General features: G+C 46.6%; 1 protein-coding gene across 3 annotated transcripts in view; it reads right to left on the bottom strand.

Annotated features, from left to right (window-relative positions):
• TXNL4A (thioredoxin like 4A) overlaps positions 1 to 27,779 on the bottom strand; it is a 60,961-nt gene that overhangs the window by 13,391 nt on the left and 19,791 nt on the right. The window contains exons 1-2 of one of the 3 annotated variants that reach the window (XM_009434210.4): positions 1,922 to 2,058; positions 283 to 431 (exon numbers count right to left, since the gene is read on the bottom strand). The exons of 1 other annotated variant lie outside the window; for it this stretch is intronic. In XM_009434210.4, the coding sequence (XP_009432485.1) occupies positions 283 to 318 (36 nt within the window). In that variant the 5' untranslated portion in view covers positions 319 to 431; positions 1,922 to 2,058. Of the gene's footprint in view, positions 1 to 282; positions 432 to 1,921; positions 2,293 to 27,779 lie in introns of those variants that run through there. One more of the 3 variants, XM_016933969.3, reaches the window with a different exon arrangement.

The following is a 27,779-nucleotide window of genomic DNA, read 5'->3' on the forward strand; positions in this document are numbered from 1 at the left end:
CCGCGCCTGGCCTAGGTTTGCCCTTTTAATAACTATATTATAATATTCACATTAAAAGTTTATTAATAAAGCTATCCAAATTTTTGGACAAAAACAAAAATCAGACTATTTTAAAAGACCAAAAAAAATACCCCAAAGTGAGCCCATTTCAACTGTCCTTAAGTGTGTGTCCACTATGTGTGTCCACTAGTGATACAGTGATTCATTCTGTAATAACAAAGAAATTGGACATAAAGGAGTTGGAAAAAAAGAGCAAATCTGGCAAAGACCCTAAACACTTACATTAACACATAAAATCTGTTTCCTAGCTAAGAGCATCTTGCTGAGCTCTGCTCGGATGTGATGAGACAAAGGCCCTCACATCTCCAGCCATCCTAGCCTCGAGCTGCCGGCAGCAGGATCTGAACACCACCCGATGTTTATGCCACCACCTGCAATGTAGAACAGTTAAAGATTCTAGAATTCATAACTCAAAGTCAATACAGCAGTGATTTACTTATTGGGAAACTGCTCTTAGTCAATTCTTCGCTGGATTTCCAGTATCTGCCCTTGTCCACTACAGCTCAAGCAATGACAAACTGATGTGTGGCACTGCCTCTCTCATCATCTCTAATCCCCGGCTGGCAGAACCCCCAGCGTGTGAGAGAACTGCTGCTCTCCCGAATTCCCTAGGTCCCTCCTCAAGTCCTCGGTGTCCAGGAGGAAGAGGCGACAAGATGGCTGGTACTAAAGCTACTCCACCTCCGTCCCTGACCCCCATGGAAGGTGGTTCAAGGTCAAGTCGCATCAGAATTCCCTGAGGGGCTTCTTTAAAAAGCCATTGCTGGACTTCACCCCATACCCATAGAATCAGAATCACAGATGCATTCTAGTAAGCACTCCAAGGGAGTCTTGTAATAACAAAAATATAACAACAGTTCCTAACTTCATGCCTCTCCTACTAAATAAGAAATAGCAAAAATTAATAAATGGCAGGCCAGATAGTCTTTCCTTTCCTGAATATAAAATATGTCCTTACGTCTGTTACTCTTTACTCAAAGGAGTTATTTTAACCCAGGCCTACTTTTTAGCATCTGTGAAAGAAAAGATAGCTTCAATGTTACTTTTACTCTTCATTAAAAGGAATAACCTCTCAAATTACTTATGGAAAATTAATATGGCAAATATTTTATTAACACCCTAGTATTTGTGCCCTTTGCCCTATTGCTACCGCTGCAAAACCCCAATAAAAGTCATCCTAAAATTGCTATGAGGAACCACAGAAAAAGAATGAAATCTGGTTATAAAATAGTGTCCTACAACTTTTATTGTCAGCAAGTAAATGCCAAGACCACTCAGGGTACTAATATTAGAAATTCAGAAAACTAATTCTAACAAAGCATATTTCTATTTTCTCCTGATGTTTACTGCATCTCAATCACTGTAAGCTGTAAACCACATGACTTACAAAAAGCGTGGTGGGATAAAGAAAACACACCAACAGAAAAGCAGGATTTCTCATGCTATTAACATGAAAGTCCTGCTTTATGCATACAACGAATAAATAAGGTACCGAAAAAAGACATCCTTTTAAATTAAGGATCCGCGCTCTCAATAAAACCTGCAAGTGCATTTTGTTCACTGAACTATAAGTTTGGGAAAAACGCCTTATCAACAGAAATAATTAATTCATTTGAGAGGAGGGAGATCATAAACCCTTTAAAATATGAAAAACTACAAGAGCTCCCCGCAGAAAAAGGCGTGAAACGCCGGCACTGTCCCCGAGAGCGCTCGCCCGCAGCGAGGGGAGGAATCGCCTGAACCACGGAGCCGCGGCCCCTCCTCGGTGAACAGCTCGCGCCCCCAGGCGACGCCGGCAGGGCAGAGGCGCGGGGCAGATGCGGAAGCACAGCCCGCAGGGCGGGAGGGTCCGGCGCGCTACCTTCTCGGCGATGCTGTACAGGACCTCGTCCATCTTCATGCACGTAGGGTCCCAGTCGTGGCCGAAGCGGATGACGACCACGCGGTCCTCCTCCGAGAGGATGGCCTGGTCCACCTGCCAGCCGTTGTGCAGGTGCGGGAGCATGTACGACATGGCGGCCCGCGCGCTCGCCGCCGCCCAAGGCGGGGCGCCAGGGAGGGCCCAGCGAGGTGGGCTCAGCCGGCCCCTCACTCCCCGGCCCCCGCCGCCCCCGGGCCCACGGACGAAACCCGGTCCCGCCCGCACCCGCAAACTCCGCTGGGACTGCCACCCGGCGGAACGTCTGGGCGCGCACGCACCGACGCCGTGCGTGCTGACGGCATGCGCGCGCGCTAGCGCCGTGCGTGCTGACGGCATGTGCGTATAGGCGCCGCGCGAACGTGTAGTTGGCCGGGGGGAGCGGCGGCGACCTGGCCACCGTGGAGCGCCGTTGGTTCCTTCGTAGCAGCTGTCGGAGTGGGGGTTCCTCCCCAGCGTCCAGGCGGCCTGGTGGTCCTGAGAAGCCCCGGGCTCGCCGTGCCCTGCCCCCACGCACCCGCCCCGAGGCCGCCCGCCGCCGCCCGGGCTGTCCTCCAGCCACGGATGGGGACGTCCAGAAAGGCCCGGAATGCCCGGCACTGCGGCTCGTGTTCTTCCTTTCTGGTGCTTGTTTCTGTGTGTTACTAAGACAGTTCATGTGTGTCATTTGTGAAACTTGATCATAAAAATGTGTCGTTGTTGCCATACCCAACCACAGCAGAGTCGAGCAGCGGGGTAGGGAGGAAGCACTGGGCAGGCCGTCCTTGAGGAATGTCACCATCAGGCCGGCTGCTGAGCTGCCTGTTGTAACCTGAAACCAGGTTTTTAAATTTGTCTTTTTATAAAGAAAAAAAATTTATTTTTGAGACGTGCAGTGACGTGATCTTGGCCCACTGCAGCCTCCGCCTCCCGGGTTCAAGCGCTTCTCCTGCCTCCGCCTCCCCATAAGCTGGGACTCCAAGGCGCCAGCCCGGCTAGTGTTTTTTTGTGCTTAGTAGAGACGGGGTTTAACCATGTTGGCCAGGCTGGTCTTGAACTCCTGACCTCAAGTGATCCGCCCGCCTTTGCCTCCCAAAGCGCTGAAATTACAGGAAGAAGCCACCGCGCCCGACCTGAAGCCAGTTTTATTCCATAGCTTCAGCGTAACTTCCACCTCCAGGACTGATCTGGCCCCCTGGCTTCGCTCACCAGTCAAAGCTCCCCAAACCCTTACTAGTGCCAGTGAACTTTCTCAAAGAGAAATAATATTTCTCTTTTTAAAATAAAACCTCTAACCTGTGTTCTTCTGAGAGAGCACTTTGGGTTCATGCTGGAGACTCCCTGGTTTGCAAACTGATATTGATAGTAAAACTCTTGTCTACTATCTAGCTATCCTGGTGGTCCTTTAGATGACAAATTTAAAACAAATCACGCCCGGGCGCGGTGGCTCACGCCTGTAATCCCAGCACTTTGGGAGGCCGAGGCCGGCGGATCGCCTATGGTCGGCAGTTCCAGACCAGTCTGGCCAACATGGTGAAACCCCGTCTCTACTAAAAATACAAAAAATTACCCGGGCATGGTGGCGCCCGCCTATAATCCCAGCTACTAGGGAGGCTGAGGCAGGAGAATCGCTTGAACCCAGGGGGTGGAGGTTGCAGTGAGCTGAGATCGCACCACTTCACTCCAGCCTGGGTGACAGAGTGAGACTCCATCTCAAAAACAACAACAAATCACTATGCAGATGCTGTGGTGTCTCTCAGATGGGCTGTGGCATGGTGAGAACTACAGTCTGAGGAGACTGCTGGCATGGGGATTGAAATGGGTTCCATGTTTGGTTTCCTCTGGGACACAGCACCATAAGGTGCTTTGATAATATGCACCCACAATTTAAATACTAGAATCACAAGTGCAGCTCACTGCCAGATTAAGCTTTTTACATAATACAGAATATTTCCCAATTATATACGAAATGCTTTATTGTAATGAAACAATTTCAGGTTGGTAGGATATTAGAGATCATCTAAATCTCTTTCATTTTATAATTGAGTAAAGCAGAGAGGCACAGAATATAAGCATAGTGGTTAACAGGGTTTTAGTTACATAAAGGTGTGTTCAGGTTCATCTGTGCCTTGCATAAGTTATCTCAACAGACTTCAGTTTCCTCATCCATGAGATGGGATGATAAAACAAAATCTCCTGTACTTCATTGGCACAAGGTACACACTGGAGAAATCTGAGCCCTTACTAAGGTCAGGCTATTGCCTTCTAAAAAATTCCTTACCGTCATTTTGGTAGTCACTCATTTCAGATACAAACACAGTTGCTTAACACATCACAAGCATTTTATTCACAGGAGAGTTGTTCCAAGCTAAGGCATAAGACTCAAACATCCCCAAATAATTTATTGAAACTCATTTTTTATTGTGTTACTTATAACAAGATTTATCGCCTTAATTTTTAAGGACATTCATATTATGCAACCATCACCACTATCCATCTCCAGATAAATCTTTAATAAAAACTTTTGTTGAGATCTAATCCATGTACTATAAAATTCACCAATTTAAGGTGAGATGGTTTTTCAGTGTTGTGGAACCAATACCACAATCTAATTTTAGGAGAATGTTATCACCCCGAAAAGAAAACCTATACCCATTAACAGTCATTTCCCATTTCCCTCCCATTCCCTCAGCCCCTGGCAATCACTAATCTATTTTCTGCCTCTATAGATTTACCTATTCTAGACATTTCATACAGATGGAAACACAAAATATGGAGTCGTTTGTGACTGCTTTCATTTAACATAATGTTCTCAAGGTCCATATTATAGCAGACATCAACAGCTAGTTCTTTTTAATTGCTGATGAATATTTCATTAAATAAAACAGAAAATTAAAAGCTATTCCATTATATGGATATACTACATTTTATCCATCAGTTGATTGACATTTGGGTTGTTTGCATTTTTTTACTATTATGTATAATGCTGCTATGAACATTCATGTACAAGCTTTTGTGTGGACTTAAGTTTTCATGTGGTAACTGTTTAACATTTTTAAGTATTGCTAAATTGTTTTCCAAATTGGCTACACCATTTTACATTCTCACCAGGAATGTGTGAGGGTTTCAGTTTTTCCACATTCTTGCCCATACTTGTTATTTATGTACCTCGTGAACCCGAAAAATCTGAGACAGGTCTCAATTAATTTAGAAAGTTTATTTTTCCAAGGTTGAGGATGCATCCGTGACACTGCCTCAGGAGGTCCTGATGATATGTGCCCGAGGTGGTCGGGGCACAGCTTAGTTTTATACATTTTAGGGAGGCATGAGACATCAATCAATATATGTAAGAAGAACATTGGTTCAGTCTGGAAAGGCAGGACAACTTGAAGCAAGGACAGGAAGACTCAAAGCGGGAAGGGGGCTTCCAGGTCACAGATATGTGAGAGATGAACAGTTGCATTCTTGTGAGTTTCTGATCAGCCTTTCCAAAGGAGACAGTCAGCTGTGCATCTGTCTCAGTGAGCAGAGGGATGACTGACTAGAATGGGAGGCAGGTTGAAGGGACCCAAGATACTTTCCTTTCACAGCCTTGTATTATGGTCATACTGGTAGGTATAAAATGATATTGTGGTTTTGATTTGCCTTTTCCTAATGGTTAGTGACCGTTCCTCAGTGGCCAGGCCTATACAAATCTGCCCCAAAGTCAGAGGAAGCTGAGACGCCAAAGAAAGGGACTGGCAAATCTAGTTCTTTAGAGAGAAACATTTAATAGGGACTTATGTACGGAAGCCACATCTGTGTCTCTGGCAGTGGTGAGACAAGGTGGTGGATTCCCAACCATCACCCCCAGACCCAGGGCCTTCCCAGACCCAGGGCTTACATACTGTGAAAGGAAAATAAATCTTGCGACCCCAAACTCATTAAGCCAAAGGGAAAAGTTAAGCTGGGAACTGGGTCAGGCAAACCTGCCTCCCCTTTTGGTTCCTAAATAAGAGGGCTGCAAGATGAAAACCTACACGCCTTCCCCATATTTTGCCCACAAGGAAATTCCTGGTGAGCTCCAAGATTTCTGTCCTAAGGTGTTCCTGTTAAAATTTCGCCATGGTAATGTAAATCGATAGCTTGTCTTTACAGATGCAGTCACCCCCCTGCCTACCAGATACAAATGCATATCTGATTGTTCCCCTGCCCTTTTGTTATGTTTTGTCTATGTTACCTTATGTAATGATGCAGATTCCTCTGCCCCATTTGTCTGTCATCTTATGTTAAAAAAAAAAAAAAAAAATGCAGATTCACTGAACCAAGGGCATGAATGACTATTTTTCCCTACCCTCCTCTTATGTGAAATTTGTGTACTTCTCAATATCCCACCCTTTCCCCTTTAAATTTGGAGCCCTGGAAATAATCTTTGGAGAAAGGCGTAGACCTGTCTCCCAGGCACGAGTCCTTACCTTTGGCAGATAAGCCTCCTGGAATGATCGAGACTGGTCTCATCATTTTTTTCGACTGACATGTGGTAACCACTAAGGGAACCTGGGTGAAGGTGGCCCAGCCTGCAGCAGCTCTCCTATTGGTGCTTGGTACTGGTCTGGGCACCTTGTAGCCCAAACCGGTAGGACAATTTGCCGAAGTCTCGGACCTCTTTTTTCCAAGGATCCCTGATCTTCCAGTGTTTTTCAGCTGGGGGTAAGAGGTTTATTTGCTGTTTAAAAAAAAAAAAATCTCCTTTTTTCCTGGAATTTCCACTCACTTCCATCAAGGAAGGCAGCCTGTCTGCTGCTGCATCTGTAGAGAGCACTTTTCAGCTTGGGCTCCTATCACTAGGTAAGGAACTGGTTTGGGATTTTGTCTTGCAAATTCTTTTTAAGTGACTAAAGTTAGCATGAACAACCCGCTGGTGTTAATTTCTGCTTACACTTGAGTGCTCAGAAATCATATAATTTGCGTGATCACTGTTAGTTTTGCTTAGCTGTTTTGTTGTTTCCGTCTTGGGTTGTGTGTGTGTTTCAGTCCTTTCAGCTACCGGATTTGACCAACTCCAAACCCTCTAGCTTATGAGTGTGGAATTTTCTAAAGAAATAAGAGCACTTTACTCCCCTCAGCCTTTCAGGGCATTCTTAGGCAACGGAGAATCGCGTGAGGGTGTCTGGGAGGAAAGCACCTTAAGACGTGCAGCAGCTCTGAGCTGGTTTTCTCCCCAGAAAAACATACTTAAGGTCTAATCTCATCTGGTAGGTGCATATAAGGAGCTGACCCTTCCCACACCTGGAGCCCCTGACACACTTTACCAGGTAGCCGCGACAAGGGTGGACTGAACTGGTTCAAGGAATAATGGCCCTGAAGAGCCAGGTCCCCAGGCAGCATACTTTGGGTCTCACACACATCCCAACTTGGTTGAATCCGAAGGGGAACGTTAAATTATGGGGAATGAGGCCTCTAAATTAGCTAAAACCCCAGCAGCTGAGGAACATAAAGTTCCACCTTTAGAAACTCCGGCCAGGTACATGCAAAATACTTACGGCAAATCGTCATGCAAATATTTAACCAAGTGGACCACTATAACCAAAGTAGGTTCTAAGTTACAATGGCCTAAATGGGGATCTTTTGAGATGCCCAATTTAGTGTACCCACGAACCAGAATGGAAAACACGGGCACAAAAACTAAGAAACCGGAATGGGAGAGCTACTTTCATGGTACCTGGAGAGTAGCGAGCGGGGGGAAAGATCACCTCACCTCCCTACAGGAAGCCGACAACTCAGAACTGCCAATCGAGAACTCTCTAATCGTTTCTCTCTCCTAAAGAAATCCTCCAAATCCCTTACTTCCCCCTTAGTGCCTCCCCTACCTCCACCTACACCCCCACTCTACCCCTAACCCTCTGGACTTCCTGGACCAGACCTCTCCCGTCCTTTTCCTTCAGGTTCCAATCTACCCTATTCACCTCCTTGCCTGCCACTCACTGAACCAAAGGCAGTAGGGAATCTAACTTCCAAGACCCTACTTCCTGCCGATTCTCTGGTAACGCCAGTGGCAGCCTCTCATCTGGAAGACATGGAAAAGGGGACACCATAGGGACTCCTCTCATGATCAACCCGTTTCGGGAACAACTGTTAACAGTTAGGGGAACCCCTGTGATTGTCTGTCAACCCTGGTTAATGGCTGAGTTGCGAGGCATAAAGAATTTCCTGCCTCCCGTAAAGATCCAATTGGGTTTGCTCAAGAGTTTGAGCTCATTATCAGAACCTATGACCCGGGTCATTCAGACCTTTATCAGCTGGTCCACATACTGGTCTCAGAAGCTAAAGCTAAGTGGCTGGAAAAGGCACAGTGGTCAGACATTGTAGCAGACCTGATCTCTAAAGGCCCAGGAAGGCCAAATCAGCCAGCCCCAAATCCTGAAGACAGATGCAGAGATGCTCGTGAACGATGACTGTTCTGTTAAATAGCATTCCTTCAGTGTCCCGGAGGGTCGTGGATTGGAGGAAAATCCAGCAATGCTGCCAGAGCACAAAGGAATCCGTTTTAGATCATTTCACACGTTTCGATAAAACTTTTAGACAATATTGCAGGATGTCAGCTGATTGCTATGAAAACAATAAAAATGCTACAATATTAAATGCAAATTTATTAGACTAGGTGATGATTTAGCCACCCTTAGAAAATGCCACATGATAAATTGGGCCACAGCCAGAACTAATGAACTAGTTAGCTGACCAGTTATCCTGCACTGTGATAAAAAGGAAAAACAGAAGATTGCCCAAGTTATGCGTTTACAGTTAAAGCAATTAACTTTTCAAACCTCTCAGCCCCAGAAAGATTTTAAGCTCATAGGTCTGAGGACTCTTCCCTCCCAGTCTGTTACTAGTGTAAAAGACCAGGACACCGGCCGGGCGCGGTGGCTCACGCCTGTAATCCCAGAACTTTGGGAGGCTGAGGCGGGCAGATCATGAGGTCAGGAGATCGAGACCATCTTGGCTAACATGGTGAAACCCCGTCTCTACTAAAAATGCAAAAAAAATTAGCCAGGCATGGTGGCGGGCACCTGTAGTCCCAGCTACTTGGGAGGCTGAGGCAGGAGAATGGCGTGAACCTGGGAGGCGGAGCTTGCAGTGAGCCCACATCGCGCCACTGCACTCCAGCCTGGGCGACAGAGCGAGACTCTGACTCAAAAAAAAAAACCAAAAAAACGGCCAGGACACCTTAAGAGGGGTTGCATTAGGCTGAAATGAAAGAAAAGACAAGAAAATGCAGCTCAGGAAGACGAGGGTGCTCTGAGAAAGTACAGGGTTTCACTGCTCCAAATATTCTACCCTGACAAATTGGGAGAGATTGATATAATGATAAACCAAGAGCTTACAACTGCCTGAATTTGACACAGGAGTGGCTATATCTGTTATAAATCCCACCTAATTTAGAAACCCCATACCTGAGAGTAATGAAAGAATTAACATGGTGGCTGTGTCTAATAAAACGCTCTCATGTTTTAAGTCTAAACCTAAACCTTAACATTTCTTTGGGTTCAGATGCCCCGCCATGGGTTCTAAGTGTGACATGCTCCGTTGGTCCCATGTGTTTCTAATGTGCCCTGCAGCCCCGTCAATCTTTTGGGCTGTGATCTCGTCAACATCCATAATGCTCATATCTCTTTTTCATCGAAAGGTGAACTTCTTCTAGAATTGGAGCCAGGGACCAACAATATCAACTTAGAAAACATCCTGACAGCCGGATGCAGTCACTCATGCCTGTAATCCCAGCACTTTGGGAGGCCGAGGCAGGTGGCTCACTTGAAGTTAGGAGTTAGAGATCAGCCAGGCCAACATGGTGAAACCTTGTCTCTAGTAAAAATACAAAAATTAGCCAGGCATAGTAGCGCATGCCTGTAATCCCAGCTACTTGGGAGGCTGAGGCAGGAAAATCACTTGAACCCAGGAGGCGGAGGTTGCAGTGAGCCAAGACTGTGCCACTGCACTCCAGCCTGGGCGACAGAGGGAGACTCCACCTCACAAAGAAAAAACAAGACCTGACATTGCACCACAATTTAGTACTAGTAATGTTAAGACACCATTTTGTGACTGGGGAAGGGAAATGAGACAGAGAAGGAAATACTAGAAGAGAAGAGAGAACATTGGAATAAAGAGCAGAAAACAATAAAACTCCTTTTAGCTTCCCCAGTCTTCCTGTTAACTCCAGAAGTGGAGCATTTGCTTAAGGATGTCCCTTCCCACTTATACTCTCAGTCAAATACAGATATAGGGAAAATATTCTCAGCCACTTCCATAAAGGTAGAGATAAACCTGAAGAACCCCCTACCCAACCTCAAACAGTATCCTCTCCGACAGGAAGCTACAGATGGAATCGCCCCTGTCATCCAAGATTAACTGAAAAGGGGGCTCAACTATTCCCTGCACAAGCCCCTGCAACAGCCCCATATTCCCTGTAAAACAAAAACAAAAACAAAAACAAAAAAACAAGCAGGAGGGGATGGAGATTTGTACAGGACTTGAGGGCAATAAATAATATCGCAATACCCAGGCACCCAATAATCCCCAACCCACATATCCTTCTATCAACTATACCCAGTACCAGCTAGTATTTCTCAGTTGCAGATCTCTGCAGTGCCTTCTTTAGTATTCCTGTAGATCCAGACAGCCGGCATTTGTTTACCTTTACTTGGAAAGAAGGGCAATATATGTGGACGGTAATGCCTCAAGGGTATACACAAAGTCCCACTTACTTTTCCCAAATATTAAAAGCTGATTTAGAGGATTTAATTTTTCCCCAGGGCTCAACACTCATTCAGTATGTAGGTGACCTTCTCCTTTGTTCAGACACACTATCTTCCTCCCAGGAAGATGGTCTATATTTACTCAAACAGCCACCAAAGGACACAAAGTGTCCAAAGACAAACTTCAGCTATGCTTGCTGCAAGTTAAGCATTTGGAGGCATATTATCTCAGTCAAAGGACTGAGTATTAACCCTGACAGAGTGAGAGGAATTTTAGCTTTCCCAATGCTTGTTACTAATAAACAACTTGGAGGATTTTGGGTCCTGGCTGGCTATTGTAGAAACTGGATACCAGTGGACAGGCGCGGTCACTCAGGCCTGTAATCCCAGCACTTTGGGAGGCTGAGGAGGGCGGATCATGAGGTCAGGAGATCGAGACCATTCTGGCTAACACGGTGAAACCCCCTCTGTACTAAAAATACAAAAAAATTAGCTGGGCGTGGTGGCAGCACCTGTAGTCCCAGCTACTCTGGAGGCTGAGGCAGGAGAATGGTGTGGACCTGGGAGGCAGAGCTTGCAGTGAGCCAAGATTGCACCACTGCACTCCAGCCTGAACGACAGAGCGAGACTCCGTCTCAAAAAAAAAAGAGAAACTGGATACCAAATTTCTTCCTTATGGCTCAACCTCTCTATGCATACCTAAAAAGTGAACAACCTGATCCTGCCTTGTGGAGTCCTGAGGGACAATCAGCTGTACAACAAATAAAGGAAATTCTAACTAATGCCCCAGCCTTAGGGCACCCAAACTACAAACTGCCTTTCTCCCTTTTCATACACAAAACTGGAGGTACTGCATCCAGGGTACTGATCCAGAAACATGGTGATCATCAGAGACCTATAGGCTATTTTAGCCAACACCTGGACCCGGTGGCTTGAGGGCTGCCTCCTTGTGTGAGAGCAGTAGCAACCATGGCCCTTCTGTACAAGTCTGTTGAAGAAATAAGTATGGGTTCCCCCCTCACCATTTCTGTGCCACATTCTCCTGAGACCCTTCTAAACTCTCATCATACTCAACATGTGTCTGTCAACCGGTCAGCCTCTTATCAAATTTTGCTTGTACCATCTTCCAATATTACTACTTCCAGTATAATAATCTTAATCTGGCCACTCTCTTGCCAGGCCCTTCTGACAAGACCCCTCATGACTGTGTTCTGATGACTGACTTCTCACCCCAGGACAGACCTACAAGAGATGCCACTGGATCATGCTAAAATAGAATGGTATACGGATGGGTCTTATTTAAGAGGAGAGGATGGAAATTTTGGAGCAGGATATGCTGTGGTTTCCTTACTAGAGGTAATTAAAGTCGGTCCTCTTCTGGAAGCCAGATCATCTCAAGTGGCTGAGTTGACTGCCCTGACCCGAGCTTGTCAATTGGCAAAATACAAGGCTGCAAACATTTGCACTGATAGCTGCTATGCTTTTGGGGTTTGCATGACTTTGGATGCTATGGAAAGACGGAGGATATTTAGCCTCCTCAGGGCAACCCATAAAAAATGTACAACAAGTATCAGAGCTGTTAGAAGCTATTCTAGGCCAGGTGCAGTGACTCACGCCTGTAATCCCAGCACTTTGGGAGGCCGAGGCGGGCGGATCACATGAGGTCAGGAGTTCAAGACCAGCCTGGCCGACATAGTGAAACCCCGTCTCTACTAAAAATACAAAAATTAGCCAGGCATGGTGGCGGGTGCCTGTAATCCCAGCTACTTGGGAGGTTGAGACAGGAGAATTGCTTGAACCTGGGAGGTGGAGGTTACAGTGAGCCGAGACTGCGCCACTGCACTCCAGCCTGAGTGACAAGAGGGAGACTCCATCTCAAAAAAAAAAAACCAAAAAACAAAAAAAGCTATTCTAAAACCAAAATAGTTGGCAACCATAAAAATCCCAGGTCACTGTAAATTAAACACCACAGAAGTTCAGGGTAACCAATTGGCTGATGCCACAGCTAAAAGAGCAGCATTTGAGCTAGCCCCAATCCAGAAAATGACCATAAAACTCAAAACACTTAAAAACATATGATATAGTTTGGCTGTGTCCCCACCCAAATCTTACCTTAAATTGTAGCTCCCACAATTCTCACATGTTGTGGGAGGGACCCAGTGGGAGATAATTGAATCATGGGGGCAGTTTCCCTCATGCTGTTCTCATGGTAGTGAGCAAGTCTCATGAGATCAGATGACTTTATAAGGGGAAACCCCTTTTGCTTGGCTCCCATTCTCTCTTGCTTGCTGCCATGTAAGATATGCCTTTCCCCTTCCACCATGATTGTGAGGCCTCCCCAGCCATGTGAAACTGTGAGTCCATTAAACCTCTTTTTCTTGATAAATTACCCAGTCTTGGGTGTGTCTTCATCAGTAGTGTGAAAACGGAGTAATACAGTAAATTGATACCAGCAGAGTGTGGTGTTGTTGTAAAGATACCCAAAAATGTGGAAGTAACTTTGGAACTGGGTAACAGGTAGAGGTCGGAACAGTTTGGAGGGCTCAGAAGAAGACAGGAACATGTGGGAAAGTTTGGAACTCCCTAGAGACTTGTTGAATGGATTTGTCCAAAATGCTGATAATGATATGGACAATGAAATCCAGGCTGAGGTGGTCTCAGATGGAGAGAAGGAACTTGTTGGGAACTAGAATAAAGGTGACTCTTCCTATGTTTTAGGAAAGAGAATGGTGGCATTTTGCCCCTGCCCTAGACATCTGTGAAACTTTGAACTTGAGGGAGATGATTTAGGTATCTGGCAGGAAATTTCTAAGCAAAGAAAAGCATTCAAGAGGTGGCTTGGGTGCTGTTAATAAGATTAAGTTTTTGAAGGGAAACAGAGCATAAACGTTTAGAAAATGTGCAGTCTGACGATGAGATAGAAAAGGAAAACCCATTTTCTGTGCAGAAATTCAAGACAGTTGCAGAAATTTGCATAAGTAATGAGGAGCCAAATTTTTTGTTTGTTTGTTTTGTTTTTTTGAGATGGGAGTCTCCGTCGCCCAGGCTGGAGTGCAGTGGCATGATCTCGGCTCACCACACCCTCCCTTCCTGGGTTCAAGCAATTCTCCTGCCTCAGCCTCCTGAGTGGCTGGGATTACAGGCGCCTGACTCCACTCCCAGCTAATTTTTTTATTTTTAGTAGAGACGGGGTTTCACCATGTTGGCCAGGCTGGTCTTGAACTCCTGATCTCAAGTGATCTGCCTGCCTTGGCCTCCCAAAGTGCTGGAATTACAGGCGTGAGCAAGGAGCCAAATGTTAGTCACCAAGACAATGAGAAAATGTCTCCAGGGCATGTCAGAGACATTCGTGGCAGCCCCTCCCATCACAGGCCTGGAGGCCTAGTAGGAAAAAATGTTTTCTCGTGCCTGGCCCAGGGCCCCCCTGCTGTGTGCAGTCTAGTAGGGACTTGGTGCCCTGTGTCCCAGCCACTCTAGCCATGGCTAAAAGGGGCCAAGGTATAGCTTGGGTTGTGGCTTCAAAGAATGGAAGCTCTAAGCCTTGGCAGCTTCCACGTGATGTGGAGCCTGTGGGTGCACAGAAGTCAAGAATTGAGGTTTGGGAACCTCTGCCTAGATTTCAGAGGATATATGGAAATGCCTGGATGTCCAGGCAGGAGTTTGCTGCAGGGCTGGGGCCCTCATGGAGAACCTCTGCTAGGGCACTGCAGAAGAAAAATGTGAGGTTGAAGCCCCCACACAGAGTCCTCACTAGGGCACTGCCTAGTGGAGTTGTGAGAAGAGGGCCACTGTCCTCCAAACCCCACACTGGTAGATCCATCAACAGCTTGCTCTGTGGCCCTGGAAGAGCCATAGACACTCAACTCCAGCCCATGAAAGCAGCCAAGAGTGGGGTATACCCTGCAAAGCCACAGGGCAGAGCTGCCCAAGGCCATGGAAGCCCACCTTTTGCATCAGTGTGACCTGAATGTGAGACATGGTGTCAAAGGAGGTCATTTTGGAACTTTAAAGTTTAATGACTGCCCCACTGGATTTCGGACTTGCATGGGCCTTTAGTCCCTTTGTTTTGGCTAATTTCTCTAATTTGAATGGCTGTATTTACCCAATGACTATACCCCCATTGTATCTAGGAAGTAACTAACTTACTTTTGATTTTACAGGCTCATAGGCAGAAGGGACTTGCTGTGTCTCAGATGAGAGTTTGGACTGTGAACTTTTGAGTTAATGCTAAAAGGACTTTGGGGGACTGTTGGGAAGGCATTATTGCTTTTGAAATATGAGGACATGAGATTTGGGAGGGGCCAGGGTTGGAATGGTATTGTTTGGCTGTGTCCCCACCCAAATCTCATCTTGAATTATGGCTTTCATAATTTCCATGTGTTTTGGGAGGGATCTGGAGGGAGACAATTGAATCAGGGGGGCAGTTTTTCCCCATACTTTTCTCCTGGTAGTGAACAAATCTCACAAGATCTGATGGTTTTATAACGGGAAACCCTTTCATGTGGCTCTCATTCTCTCTTGCCTGCTACCATGTGACTGAAGAAGCCTCACAAAACATGCAAACAGTACAGATTTCAACAATCCTGAACCAGCAAACAGATGGTCAAGGAATCTGCAAGCCCTGTGGCACATCTTAATCCGTTAGGTCCTCGTGTCTAGGTGCATGCTGATGAGAATATGTCCCACCAAATCCAGGCTGCCCTCCTAGGGTGATGGGAAAGCAGAGGGGTTAAGTATGGCACAATCCACAGTTCAGTTCACCAAGTAAGGATGTGAGTAAAATGCTAAAAACAAGAAAGCCACTGAAGAGTTGCTTATAGAGTCCAAACTCATGTAGAAAAGGCCGTGTCCCTCAAGGCTTTCATTGTCACCAACAAATCTGGTATTGAGATTGCCAAGAATGATTACTCAGCCATTAATTTTGCAGAGTAAGAAGAACCAATTTTTAAAATGAGGCTGGGTGTATGGCAGCTCTGAGCATGCCCATATTTAGTATGAAAATGGATGGCACCCCCATTTTAGGAAATCTCCGCCTTTTCCCTAGAAAACCACATGATTATTCCACCCCCTAATTAGAAGAGCACATAAAGTTAGAAACCCAAACTCCTTTGTGCACGACCTCTGTCCTAAGTGTGAGCTTTCGCTTTGCAATCAAAGCTCCTGGCTTTTCACTTCATGGACTCAGCCCTGAATTCTTTCTCACTGTGGTGCCAAAAACCTGGACAGCAGCTGTGGCTGGCATCTCACAGGCATCGGTAGACCCTCTTGAACCCTCCAGCAACAGGTGAGGGACAGGAAGACGGCAGGGAGGGAGGCCAGGATGTCCTCAGGTGAGTCCAAGTAGGAAGGCCCACTGCTGGGAAGGGGGCCTGTTGTCCAGTTGGTCACCCTTGAGCTGTCCTGGGAGATGGGCGTGTCTGTCCAGCTTCAGCCTGGCCAGGCTCACGCACTGAGTGTGGCTTTCTCTGCTGTCTTGGCCCCTGGGTGGTCATCCTCTGTGGATGACATTTCCTCAAGTCCAGCGCTGGGTGGCTGGGATAGGCCTAGGATGTCCATCCAGCTGGCTACATCCTCAAGAGCTCATGGGCCCAGCAATGGCCTGAGGGGTACTTCAAGGTGTGTCCAGCACAGGTCCTGTGCAGTGTGACACCCCACCAGGTGACTTCAGGGTATGTGCCTGCTGCCTGGACCCAGAGGGCAAGCATGTGAAATCACAGCTGTCTCTTTGGGAACAAAAGGAGAAGCAGTTTTTGCACAACTTAGTTCCCAAGCTTAGTTTTCCTTTGGAATTGTGAGTTTGGGGTCTTGAAATTCTATTTTCCTTCCACAGCTTCTTTCTCTTTCCTTTTCCTTGTCTCTTCAGTTATAATTTTTTTGTTGTTGTTAATATTAACTGTCAGGAATTTCTGTTTCCAGAACCTGGCTGATTACATGGTCAGTGATTTCTAGGGCAGCAGGAGAAATATTTTAAAAGCTACTTTTAAGAAGCATTATTTTATTGGAGATGGTGTATTCGTTCATTCTCATGCTGCTATGAAGAAACACCTGAGAATAGGTAATTCATAAAGGAAAGGGGTTTAAGTGACTCACGGTTCCACATTGCTGGGGAGGCCTCAGGAAATCTACAATCAATGCAGAAGGCAGGTACCCTCTCCACAGGGCTGCAGGATGCAATGAATGCAAGCAGGGCAAATGCCAGACACTTAATAAAACCATCAGATCCCGTGAGACTCACTCACCATCACAAGAACAGCGCGGGGAGAACCACCCCCATGATCCGGTCACCTCCACTTGGTCCTGCTCTTGACACATGGGGATTACAATTCAAGATGAGATTTTGGGTGGGGACACAGCCAGACCATGTCAGATAGGTCACTGGTCTCAAAGTCCTGGCTTCAAGAAATCATTCCTTCTCATCCTCCCATATTTCTGGGATCACAGGCATGAGCCACCATAAGCTACTTAAAAAAAAAAAAAGCCTGGCGGTGTAGGCAGGAAAGTTAAGGGATTCCTTGGGGCAGGGTGGGCAGGTAAGTAGAGGGATTCCCTGAGGCTTATGTTTCCTCCAGGGCTGTTGCTTGCCAGGCGTTTGATGTGCCTGCCCTGAGGGCAGCCTGAGGCCTGACACCACCACCCAAAGCCTGGACTCTGGGAGTGTGGCTCTCAGTGCATGAACTCAGGGAAACCCTCCCTTCAGAGAAAGGTGGGTAGAGGTGGGTGCCTCTCCCACCTTACCTGTGGGTAGGAAGGGGACTGCATCTCTCAAGCCAGAAACCTGAAGCAGGCACCGAGTGCCCCCTGTCTGAGCCTGGGTGGAAGGGCAGAGATATGTTCCTGAGAATTCCCAGCGATCTGGAGGGGATTCGCACTTCCTTGCAGCAGGAGCTCTGGGTTACTTTGCTGATTGAAGAGGAAAGTAAGTGCCAGGCCCTCGGCTTTGTGAAAGGGGTGGGTGGGCAGGTCAAGGTGGGCTGTGGAACTCCTCTGTGTACACATTGAATTTAGAACTTTAGCTTTGACCCATGCAGAAGTGAATGTGCACGCTCTGAGAACTCATGAGAAAATCACCAGAGAAAACGAGCCTTGAGCAGAGTCCCAAGAAACCACAAACAAAACATCAAGTGCGCAGTGGCTGCTGGTCCTGAGATGATCAGACCCAGAATAGGAATGCGTCTGTGTTTAAAGGAGTGCAAAGCAGTGAGGAGGAGAAAGCATCAGAACTATTGAAGAGTCCAGAACAGGAGCCAGGGAAATTCCCAGAAATGAAAATCAGGATAACTACCATTAGAAACAGGATGAATTGGCTAAAAAGGTTAGACATAGCTAAAGAGCTGCAGTGATAAGAGGGCTGGACTGAATGAGCCCACTTATGTGAAGTTCAAACACAGGCAAAGCCAAACGTGACCTAGAGACACAGACGTGCAGTAGAACCGTGAGGAAGGGCAAGGGATGGTTAACACGAGAGTCTCGTGAGATTGTGATGATCTCCTGGGGGAACAGCATGCAGAGGGAAGGCCCTGGTGACACCTGAGGCCAATGGGGCATTCTGGACTCGAACCGTGTTGAGCAGCGGCCCTGGCCTCCACCCACCAGATGCCAGTGGGGGCCCCTCCCTGTGATGACAACCGAGGCTGTCTGCAGACTTGGCAAGTTCCCCTGGGGGGAGAAAAATTGCCCCCAGGTGACAGCCATTGAATTAGAGGTTAAGAGTGTTTCAATTGCTTATGCTGTCTTTCTTAGGGTGGGCAGTGCCTATGTAGGTATTCATTCTGTATTAGTTAAAATGTCTACATCTGCACCCTTTATTTTAGGATATGTTTTTCAGGAATAAAATAATAATATACATTCTCTGGCCTAGTAACAGAGAATCCTACTGGATAAATGAATATGGAAAATAGTTTTCCTGGGAGCTTATAGCAGGGCTTCTCAGTGTTATTTGCTATTTAACTCCGTATTGAAAAATGTTGGCCGGGCACAGTGGCTCACATCTGTAATCCCAACACTTTGGGAGGCTGAGGCGGGCAGATCACTTGAGGTCAGAAGTTCAAGACCAGCCTGGCCAACATGGCAAAACCCTGTCTCTACTAAAAGTACAAGAATTAGCCAGCATGATGGTGCGTGCCTGTAATCCCAGCTACTTGGGAGGCTGAGGCAGGAGAATTGCTTGAACCGGGAGGCAGAGGTTGCAGTTAGCCGAGATCGCACCACTGCACTCCAGCCTGGGTGACAGAGCAAGACTCTGTTTCAAAAAAGAAAAAAGAAAAAGAATAAGAAAAAATATCTAGGAAGAAGAACTTTCCAAAAACAGCTTTATCTAGTGTGGGGACACAATTTTGTAGTCCCAAGTACTCAGGAGGCTGAGGCAGGAGGACCACTTGACCTTGGGGGTTTGAGGCCAGCCTGGGCAACATAGACCTTGTCTCTAAAAAATAAACAAGGCCAGGTGCGGTGGCTCACGCCTGTAATCCCAGCACTTTGGGAGGCTGAGGCGGGCGGATCACGAGGTCAGGAGTTCGAGACCAGCCTGGCCAATATGGTGAAACCTTGTCTCTACTAAAAATACGAAAATTAGCCGGGTGTGGTGGCATGCACCTGTAGTCCCAGCTACTTGGGAGGCTGAGGCAGGAGAATCGCTTGAACCCAGGAGGCAGAGGTTGCAGTGAGCCAAGATCATGCCATTGCACTCCAGCCTGGGTGACAGAGTGAGACTCTGTCTCAAAAAAAAAGGAAAGTTTATTAGGAAGAATGCTGCAGCAGAGTGCAGTGGGGCGCCTCAGAGAGAGGATTGAGCACCCAGTGGTGGATCTTCCGTAGGAGCATTTATGGACCTTAAGGCTGGAGCTTAGGGTTGTAAACTGAGTTTCAGCATGGCATTCCAGAGATGTTTAGAAATTTTATTTACTTATAAAAGTTGAAAGAGGCCTGGAATTGAAGCGGTGTCATTTGTCTGGGGTAATACCTGAGGTTTGTTGCCTCACGTCAAGGAAATTGAGGACGTAGACACACAACGAGTGAGTTTTAGAGTGGGAGTTTAATAGGCAAAAGAGAAAAGTTCCCTTGTGCAGAGTGAGGGGGGTTCTGAGAGGATTTCCCCCTTCGCAACCAGATGGTTTTATAGATGAGCTTGAGAAGGTGGTGTCTGATTTACATAGGGCACAGAGGATTGGTTGGACCAGGTGTGCCATTTACATAGCACTGGAAGAAGCGGCCAACTCATCCTTTTATTATGCACATCTTTTTATGCAAATGGGGTCTCTACCCGCCAGGCACCACGTTCCCTGCTTTTTCACTGCACATGTGATGACAAAGAAAATGGAAGGGGAACCTCCATGTTGAACATACTTGGCTTCCAGGTATCCCTTTTCTATTGGCACAGCTGCCAGCATTCACCTATGCAGGCTTCCAGCTGGCTTATCTGTGTCTGCAGCTCAATTTTACAAGCTGCTCTTTGTTAGAAAAGAAATAATTTGGGGCCTGCTTTTTGTTAAAAGGAAAGCCTTACTGAGGACTCTCTTACCCTTGTAGCAGGACGAGCCACAGACAAAACCTCTCAGACACCGAGTTGTAGAAGGAAGGGCTTTATTCAGCTGGGAGCATCGGCAAGCTACTGTCTCAAAATGCGAGGTCCCCGAATGCACAATTTCTGTCCTTTTTAAGGGCTCACAACACTAAAGATTTCATATGAAAGGATTGTGATTGATTGAGCAAACTAGGGGATACGTAACAGGGATGTCATGCAGAGGGAGTCGGAGAGAAACAGAACAGAGCAGGGAGTTTCACAATGTTCTTCCATACAATGCCTGAAATCTACGGGTAACATCGGGTTCTAAGTCAAGAGTTGATTTTTAACTACTAGGTTTAGGCCAGGCAGGCCCAGGTCTGGTTTTGGGCCTGGCGCCGGGCTGCCTGTCTTTGATTTCACTTCCTTGGTTTTTTTTTTTAATCAGGTACTGAGTATAAAAGAATATGAAACAATATGAGAGGGTCTCTCTCTTCCCTCACCCTCACTAATGACCTAAATAAACAATATGAGAGGGTCTCTCTCTTCCCTCACCCTCACTAATGACCTAAATAAACAATATGAAAGGGCCTCTCTCTTCCCTCACCCTCACTACCTGCCTAAATAAACAATATGAGAGGGTCTCTCTTCCCTCACCCTCACTAATGGCCTAAATAAACAATATGAGAGGGTCTCTCTCTTCCCTCACCCTCACTAATGACCTAAATAAACAATATGAGAGGGTCTCTCTCTTCCCTCACCCTAATGGCCTAAATAAACAATATGAGAGGGTCTCTCTCTTCCCTCACCCTCACTAATGACCTAAATAAACAATATGAGAGGGTCTCTGTCTTCCCTCACCCTCACTAATGACCTAAATAAACAATATGAAAGGGTCTCTCTCTTCCCTCACCCTCACTACCTGCCTAAGTAAACAATATGAGAGGGTCTCTGTCTTCCCTCACCCTCACTAATGACCTAAATAAACAATATGAGAGGGCCTCTCTCTTCCCTCACCCTAATGGCCTAAATAAACAATATGAGAGGGTCTCTCTCTTCCCTCACCCTCACTAATGGCCTAAATAAATAATATGAGAGGGTCTCTCTCTTCCCTCACCCTCAGTAACTGCCTAAATAAACAATATGAGAGGGCCTCTCTCTTCCCTCACCCTCACTAACTGCCTAAATGACTTCTTTCTAGTTCCTGTATCATGATCAGATGCCGTCTTTAGATACTAGGGAAGTTTGATTACTTCTAAATTCCCCAGATAAGGAGTTTTGCCTCCAGATGGCCTGTTTGATGGTCACCAGGTGGTCTTTGCTCCCTTCTGAATTGCCCAGGTAAGAAGATTTGTCTCTGGGGCCTGTTCAATGGTCACCAGGTGATTTTTGCCGTCCTCACAGCCTAGGCAACATAGTAAGACCCCCATCTCTACAAAAAATGCAAAATCAGCCGGGCGTGGCAGCGCACGCCTGTGGTCCCAGGTACTCAGAGGGGCTGAGACAGGAGGATCGCTTGAACCCAGGAGGTCTGGGTTGTAATGAGCCGTGACTGCACCTCTGCACTCCAGCCTGGGAGATGGAGTCTAAAAAAAAATTTTTTTCCGGGTGTTATGAATGTGCTCTCCAGCTTCAGTGTTTGTTTGTTGGAGACTTGGGTAAGTATCCAAATTGTTTTTCAGATGTAAATGTTAGTAGCTCTCATTCATGGGAAGTTATGGTCTGCTACTGAAGTTCTATGGGGGCTATCTTCACATCTGTGGCACAAGGCTGGTCAGTTTTACATTTGAGAAAAGTGAGTCTGGGGAAGTGCCCCTGCCATCCATCCCACAGCAGGCAAGCAGCCTCCTCCGCACTCTCCTCTCCCTCTTCTCATGCCTGGTCCTCTCCTTTTGTCATCTTTTCTTCCCTCACCCCATCTTTATTGTATCTTTTTGTCTGTCTCTAAACAATATTTTAATTGGTTGCATTGTTTTTATGTTCCCTGTTTTTAATATTCATGACGTTCCCTTCCTCTCCCCCTTCCTGTCTTCTCCACATTAAGTTCACCCTCTTTGTACTTTACCTGAGTGCTTCCCCCGTTCTCCTCCACCCCACCCCACTTCAGGCAATTCCGAGTGGTACAGAGGTGTCACATCCATCTCCTGGGACTGTATGAGTCTGTCTCACTTTCCTTTGAAAGAAGCAGTTGGAAGTTCATTCTACTTTATTTTTCTTTCTTTCTTTCTTTTGAGACGGAGTCTCGCTCTGTCCCCCAGGCTGGAGTGCAGTGGCACGATCTTGGCTCACTGCAACCTCCGCCTCCTGAGTTCAAGCGATTCTTCTGCCTCAGACTCCCAAGTAGCTGGGATTACAGGCGCGAGCCACCACGCCCGAGTAATTTTTGTATTTTCAGTAGAGACAAGGTGTCACCATATTGGCCAGGCTGGTCTCCAGCTCCTAGACCTCGTGATCCGCCCTCCTCGGCCTCCCAAAGTGCTGGGATTACAGGCGTGAGCCACCGCGCCCGGCCTACTTTATTTTTCTTTCTAGGTCTCAATTTTCCAGGGGCTTTAAAGGAAGACAATCCTGTATTTAGAGCCTTGAGTCTGTTGAAGGCAATTTCAACGAAAGTAATACTTTTTTTTTGTAAATTAAGCCATCATCTTACAAGAAGAAAATGCCTTTCACTGTTTAGCAGCTCGAATGGAATGGCAGGAGGAAAGTGCGGACAGCAGTCAGGAAACATCAGTGCCTCAGTTATCGCTCTGTTGGGCAAAAGCAAAGCTGTAAACATTTTGACTTTTCCATATTTCATGGGGCGTTTATCCTCCGACTTCACACGATTCAGGTGGTTAATGACACACCTGCTCAGCTGTGCACTCCTGTTGTTGGGAGGCCCCTGCCTGTGGATCCTCTCAAGTTTGTCAGGACAGGACACCAACAGGGCTGTTACCAGTGGCAAGTTTATACGGGTCTGCAGTAACTTTATTCTTGCCTCCTTGGAGGAAAGAATTTGGCTGAGAGGAAGAAATAGTTTTAAGGCAGAGATAGAGACCAAGGCCAGATTTAGAGCAAGAGTGAGAGTTTATTACAAAGTTTTAGAGCAAGAATGAAAGGAAGTAAAGTACACTTGCAAGAGGGCCAGGTAGGCAACTTGAGAGATCAGTGTCCCGTCTGACCCTTGATTTGGGATTTTATGGGGTTTTGTGTTTCTTCTCCCTTGATTCTTCCCTTGGAGCCAGCTGTCCACTTGCATGGTGTCCCGCCAGAGCTTGGGAGGGGCTGTGTGCAGTGTTTACTGAAATTGTACGCATGCTCACTTGAGGCACTTTTCCCTTATCAGTTGAGTGCTCCTAGAGGAAGGTCATACACCAGTTAAACTCCACCATTTTGCCTCTTGGTGCCTTGCATGAGCCCACTCACCCAACTCCTGAGGTCTTATCAGCAAGCTGCTGATCACTAGCTTCAGGTATTTTCTGTCTGTTTGGGAGATGGCCTTTCCCTGGCTCCTGCTGTAACCAGTTATTACGCAATGCGCCAAGATGTAACAGTTTTTGTTCTTTGAGATAATAACTGGACTCTTGTTTTACCTTCAAGAAGATTAAGGAGTACAGACACAAAGGTGAAGTTGGGGCGAAGGTTTAATAAGCGAAAGAAGAAAGCTCTCTGCCAGCAGAGAGGGGGTCCTGAATGGGGTGGCCACTATGAGTCCCGTTCTGGGTTCTCTATGAACTGGAAAGGGGAAGAAAGTTGCTTAGTCTGCAGGCTGTCTTCGAGAACACGTGACTCAGCTTGGCCTGGGACCTTGGCCCAGGACCTACTGGAAAGCTTGGCCCAGCACCAGTTAGAAGATGAAGCGACGATTCACAGAGGCTGCTTAGCCTGGCCCAGGACCTATTAGGAGCTGAAGTGACAGCTTGGCCTGGGACCAACCAGAGGCTGAAGTGATGATTCATAGAGGGCAGACGTACAGTCCAAACAAAGGAAAGGAGAGTGTCCACCGGAACCCACTGAAGCCCAATGTGCCCATGCCCAAAAACGAGAAGAAACATCTTCCTGGGAGCCCACTGTCTATACAAAGGACGAAGGCATTTTTATGCCCAGCCTTGTTCCCTTGAGTGAATTGGAGGTTTGTGCAAGATTTTATCCAAGTGGAGGTTTTTCCATCTGTGTAGTCATGGGCATGTCTCCAGGCACAACGCCACGTGCTAGTTCCCTTATTGGTTCCTGCAGCCTGATTTCCCCCCACCCCAGGCTGCTTTCTATTTTATGTGGGGATAAGGCTCTGACCTTGGGCCGGGGGCTCTCCAGGGACTCTTCCCTTGCTGTCTACCTAAGGCAAGCTAACTAACTCCTTTCAGTCCCCCGTGGAGTAGAGACCCAACTGCTGTTAGGGAGGTTGGGCATTGCTTTTTTTTTTCTTTGGCTACTTCCTGCTGGAAAGGGGCATTGTGTGGGGGAAGAGCAGCTAGGGTTCCTCCTGGGGTTGGTTTAAGGGTCCGCGGAAGAAAGGCACATCCATGTGTGGTTTTATTTGCATTACCATTTGGTGCTTGTTAGCCCCTCGGGAAAGGAAACAATTTGGGTTATAGCATTGAGTATGCAAGGGCCAAACACTAATATAAAACATATAAGGAAAAGAAGTTTTCGTAGGGGAGCTAACCAGGCCCAAAACCAAGACTCGAATTTATTAAAAAGGGATTGTAGCCAACTGGGACTGGAGTTTGCATTTTCCCTTAATTTGTTAGTGATTTCAATTTGGTTTTTAAGGACTTGTAAATTTTTCTCTACCTGACTGGAAGTGTTGATCCAGAAACAGCATGTTTTATTTAAGAGTGCACAGGCGCCCACTACTTCAGCTGTAAGGACATTGAGGGTTTATTTTGCATTACCACTGAGGCTACAGAATTTTGGATTGTTGTGCCTTTATGGCTGCTACACTTGCCTTCCACCCTTGCTGCAATATTGTGGGAAAGAGAGTTTCTGGGGCGCCAGATGAGTTGGTCTCCCCTGTGTGAGACACCCATGGGGAGCCATGAGCAGCCTCTGAGGAGAAAAGTCTCCTTATTGCCTTCATGTCTTTATGCCCCGAGAGCACAACCGCTCAGCGGCATTCCACAGGTGGCTCAGGGAGATAACACTCCCTTGAAGCAATGGAGTATAATCAAACATCTTGGCTCCTCCTGAAACCCACTCCCACCTTTTCAGTCCCTATAAGTTAAAGATCTTTTTATTTTTTTAAGAACTATATATATATATTTTATGTGAAGTTTACTCTCTATAAAGTTTGGATGAAGACATTTTTTAAAGATCTTAAGTAGTTTAGACACACGCCTTTGCTCGAGGAAATTCACAGAAACCGAGACTGCTAAACATCTTATTGAGTGACTAACGAGTTCTCCTTCACTGATTAATCCTTTTCCTCATCCCTTCCTCCCCCTCCCATCTGCCCTAAGAACAAAGAGCTTGTAAACCAATAAATTAGGTGGAGCTAAAGAGCTCTGGACCCGCCTTTTAAAGGCTCTTACTCTGTCTCTTTCTAACTCCTTTGTCTCTGCTGGACTTGGGGTACCCACCGGGTAGTGTGGGGCTGGTTTCCCCAACAATTCTGATAGAAATATTAAGCACTGATTTTCTTAAGAAGGGGACACCGCCAAACCAAGATAGGCCTTTGGCTACTGCATGTCCTATTCCTGGTTTTTCTAATATAGGATTCTCGTGTGCATGTCCTTTTAAGTTTTTTCTGTTAAATCTCCACATGATGACATAGAGATAAGTGACCTTCCGTTTTGGTATGTGTGAGAGAATGCACTTTCCAGAAAAGAGGCTAAATTAGGGATGTTACCTGACAATACTACCGTGTTAGAAGGGTTTAAAAATAACACATCGGGGACCACTGCCACTATAGTGCCTGCTCCTCTCCAGTGCCTGGGGAGGATTAAGTGTACCCAGGAGCCATAGAGAAAGTAAAGCCCTGTTCCCTGAAGGGATGGTTTTATGTTGTGGTTTATGAGAGTTTCAGCTAGATTTAGTCCAGGCCTTATAAGGTTGCCTTCCCTATATCTAATGGCAATATCTTTAGGATAAGGATATCCGTACTTAGTCTAGTTATCCACAGTACCATTTGGAACTATACATGCTGCGTAGGAAGAATCTTTTTGGCAAATAGAGTTTTGAAAAATTAGAGACACAGTATGTCCTGGCCAATATCTTAGACAACCCTCTTTACGGGGTCTATTGGTTTAGACATCCCATTAGTCCACAAATTTGCAGATTACTTCCATTAAATTTTTTTTTTTTTTTTTTTTTTGGGACCAGGGTCCGGTGCGGAGTGCCCTTCCTCCTGGGAAACGGGGTGCGGCCGGAAAGGCAGCCGGCCACCCCCTCGCCCGTCACGCAACGCACGTTCGTGGGGAACCTGGCGCTAAAGCATTCGTCGACGACCTGCTTCTGGGTCCGGGTTTCGTACATAGCAGAGCAGCTCCCTCGCTGCGATCTATTGAAAGTCAGCCCTCGACACAAGGGTTTGAAGAAAGAAAAAATAAGAGAGAGAGAACAAAAAAAATAAAAAAAGGAAAAAAAAAAGAAAAAAAAATTTTTTTTTTTGAGACGGAGTCTGGCTCTGTCCCCCAGGCTGGAGCACAGTGGCGCGTGATCTCGGCTCACTGCAAGCTCCGCCTCCCAGGTTCACACCATTGTCCTGCCTCAGCCTCCTGAGTAGCTGGGACTATAGGTGCCCGCCACCATGCCTGGCTAATTTTTTGTATTTTTAGTAGAGACGGGGTTTCACCATGTTAGCCAGGATGCTCTCGATCTCCTACCTCACGATCCCCCTGCCTCGGCCTCCCAAAGTGCTGGGATTACAGGCGTGAGCCACCACGCCTGGCCCCATTAAATATTTTATTATTATTATTATTTTTGAGATGGAGTCTCACTCTGTCGCCCAGGCAGGAGTGCAGTGGCGCGATCTCAACTCACTGCAACCTCTACCTCCCAGGTTCAAGCGATTCTCCTGCCTCAGCCTCCCAAGTAGCTGGGATTACAGGCATGCGCCACCACGCCCAGCTAATTTTTTATTTTTATTTTTGTATTTATAGTAGAGAGGGGGTTTCACCATGTTGGTCAGGCTGGTCTCAAACTCCTGACCTCGTGATCCACCCACCTCAGCCTCCCAAAGTGCTGGGATTACAGGTGTGAGCCATTGCACCCAGCCTACTTCTGTTAAATATTACACAAGGGTCCGAGATTTCATGTGTGGGCATCTTTGGGAAGGACTGTATTAGTTCATTTTCATGCTGCTGATAAAGACGTACCTGAAACTAGGAACAACAACAACAAAAAGGCTTAATTAGACTTATATTTCCACATAGCTGGGCAGGTCTCAGAAACAGGGAGGGAGGTGAAGGCACTTCTTACATGGTGGCAGCAAGACAAAATGAGGAAGAAACAAAAGCAGAAGGCCCTGATAAACCCATCAGCTCTCAAGAGACTTATTCACTATCCTGAGACTAGCAGAGGAAAGACCAGCCCCCATGATTCAATTACCTCCCCCTGGGTCCCTCCCACAACATGTAGGAATTCTGGGAGATACAATTCATGTTGAGATTTCGGT

Source organism: Pan troglodytes, chromosome 17, assembly GCF_028858775.2.
Source record: "Pan troglodytes isolate AG18354 chromosome 17, NHGRI_mPanTro3-v2.0_pri, whole genome shotgun sequence".
In the NCBI taxonomy this organism is placed as follows: domain Eukaryota; kingdom Metazoa; phylum Chordata; class Mammalia; order Primates; family Hominidae; genus Pan; species Pan troglodytes.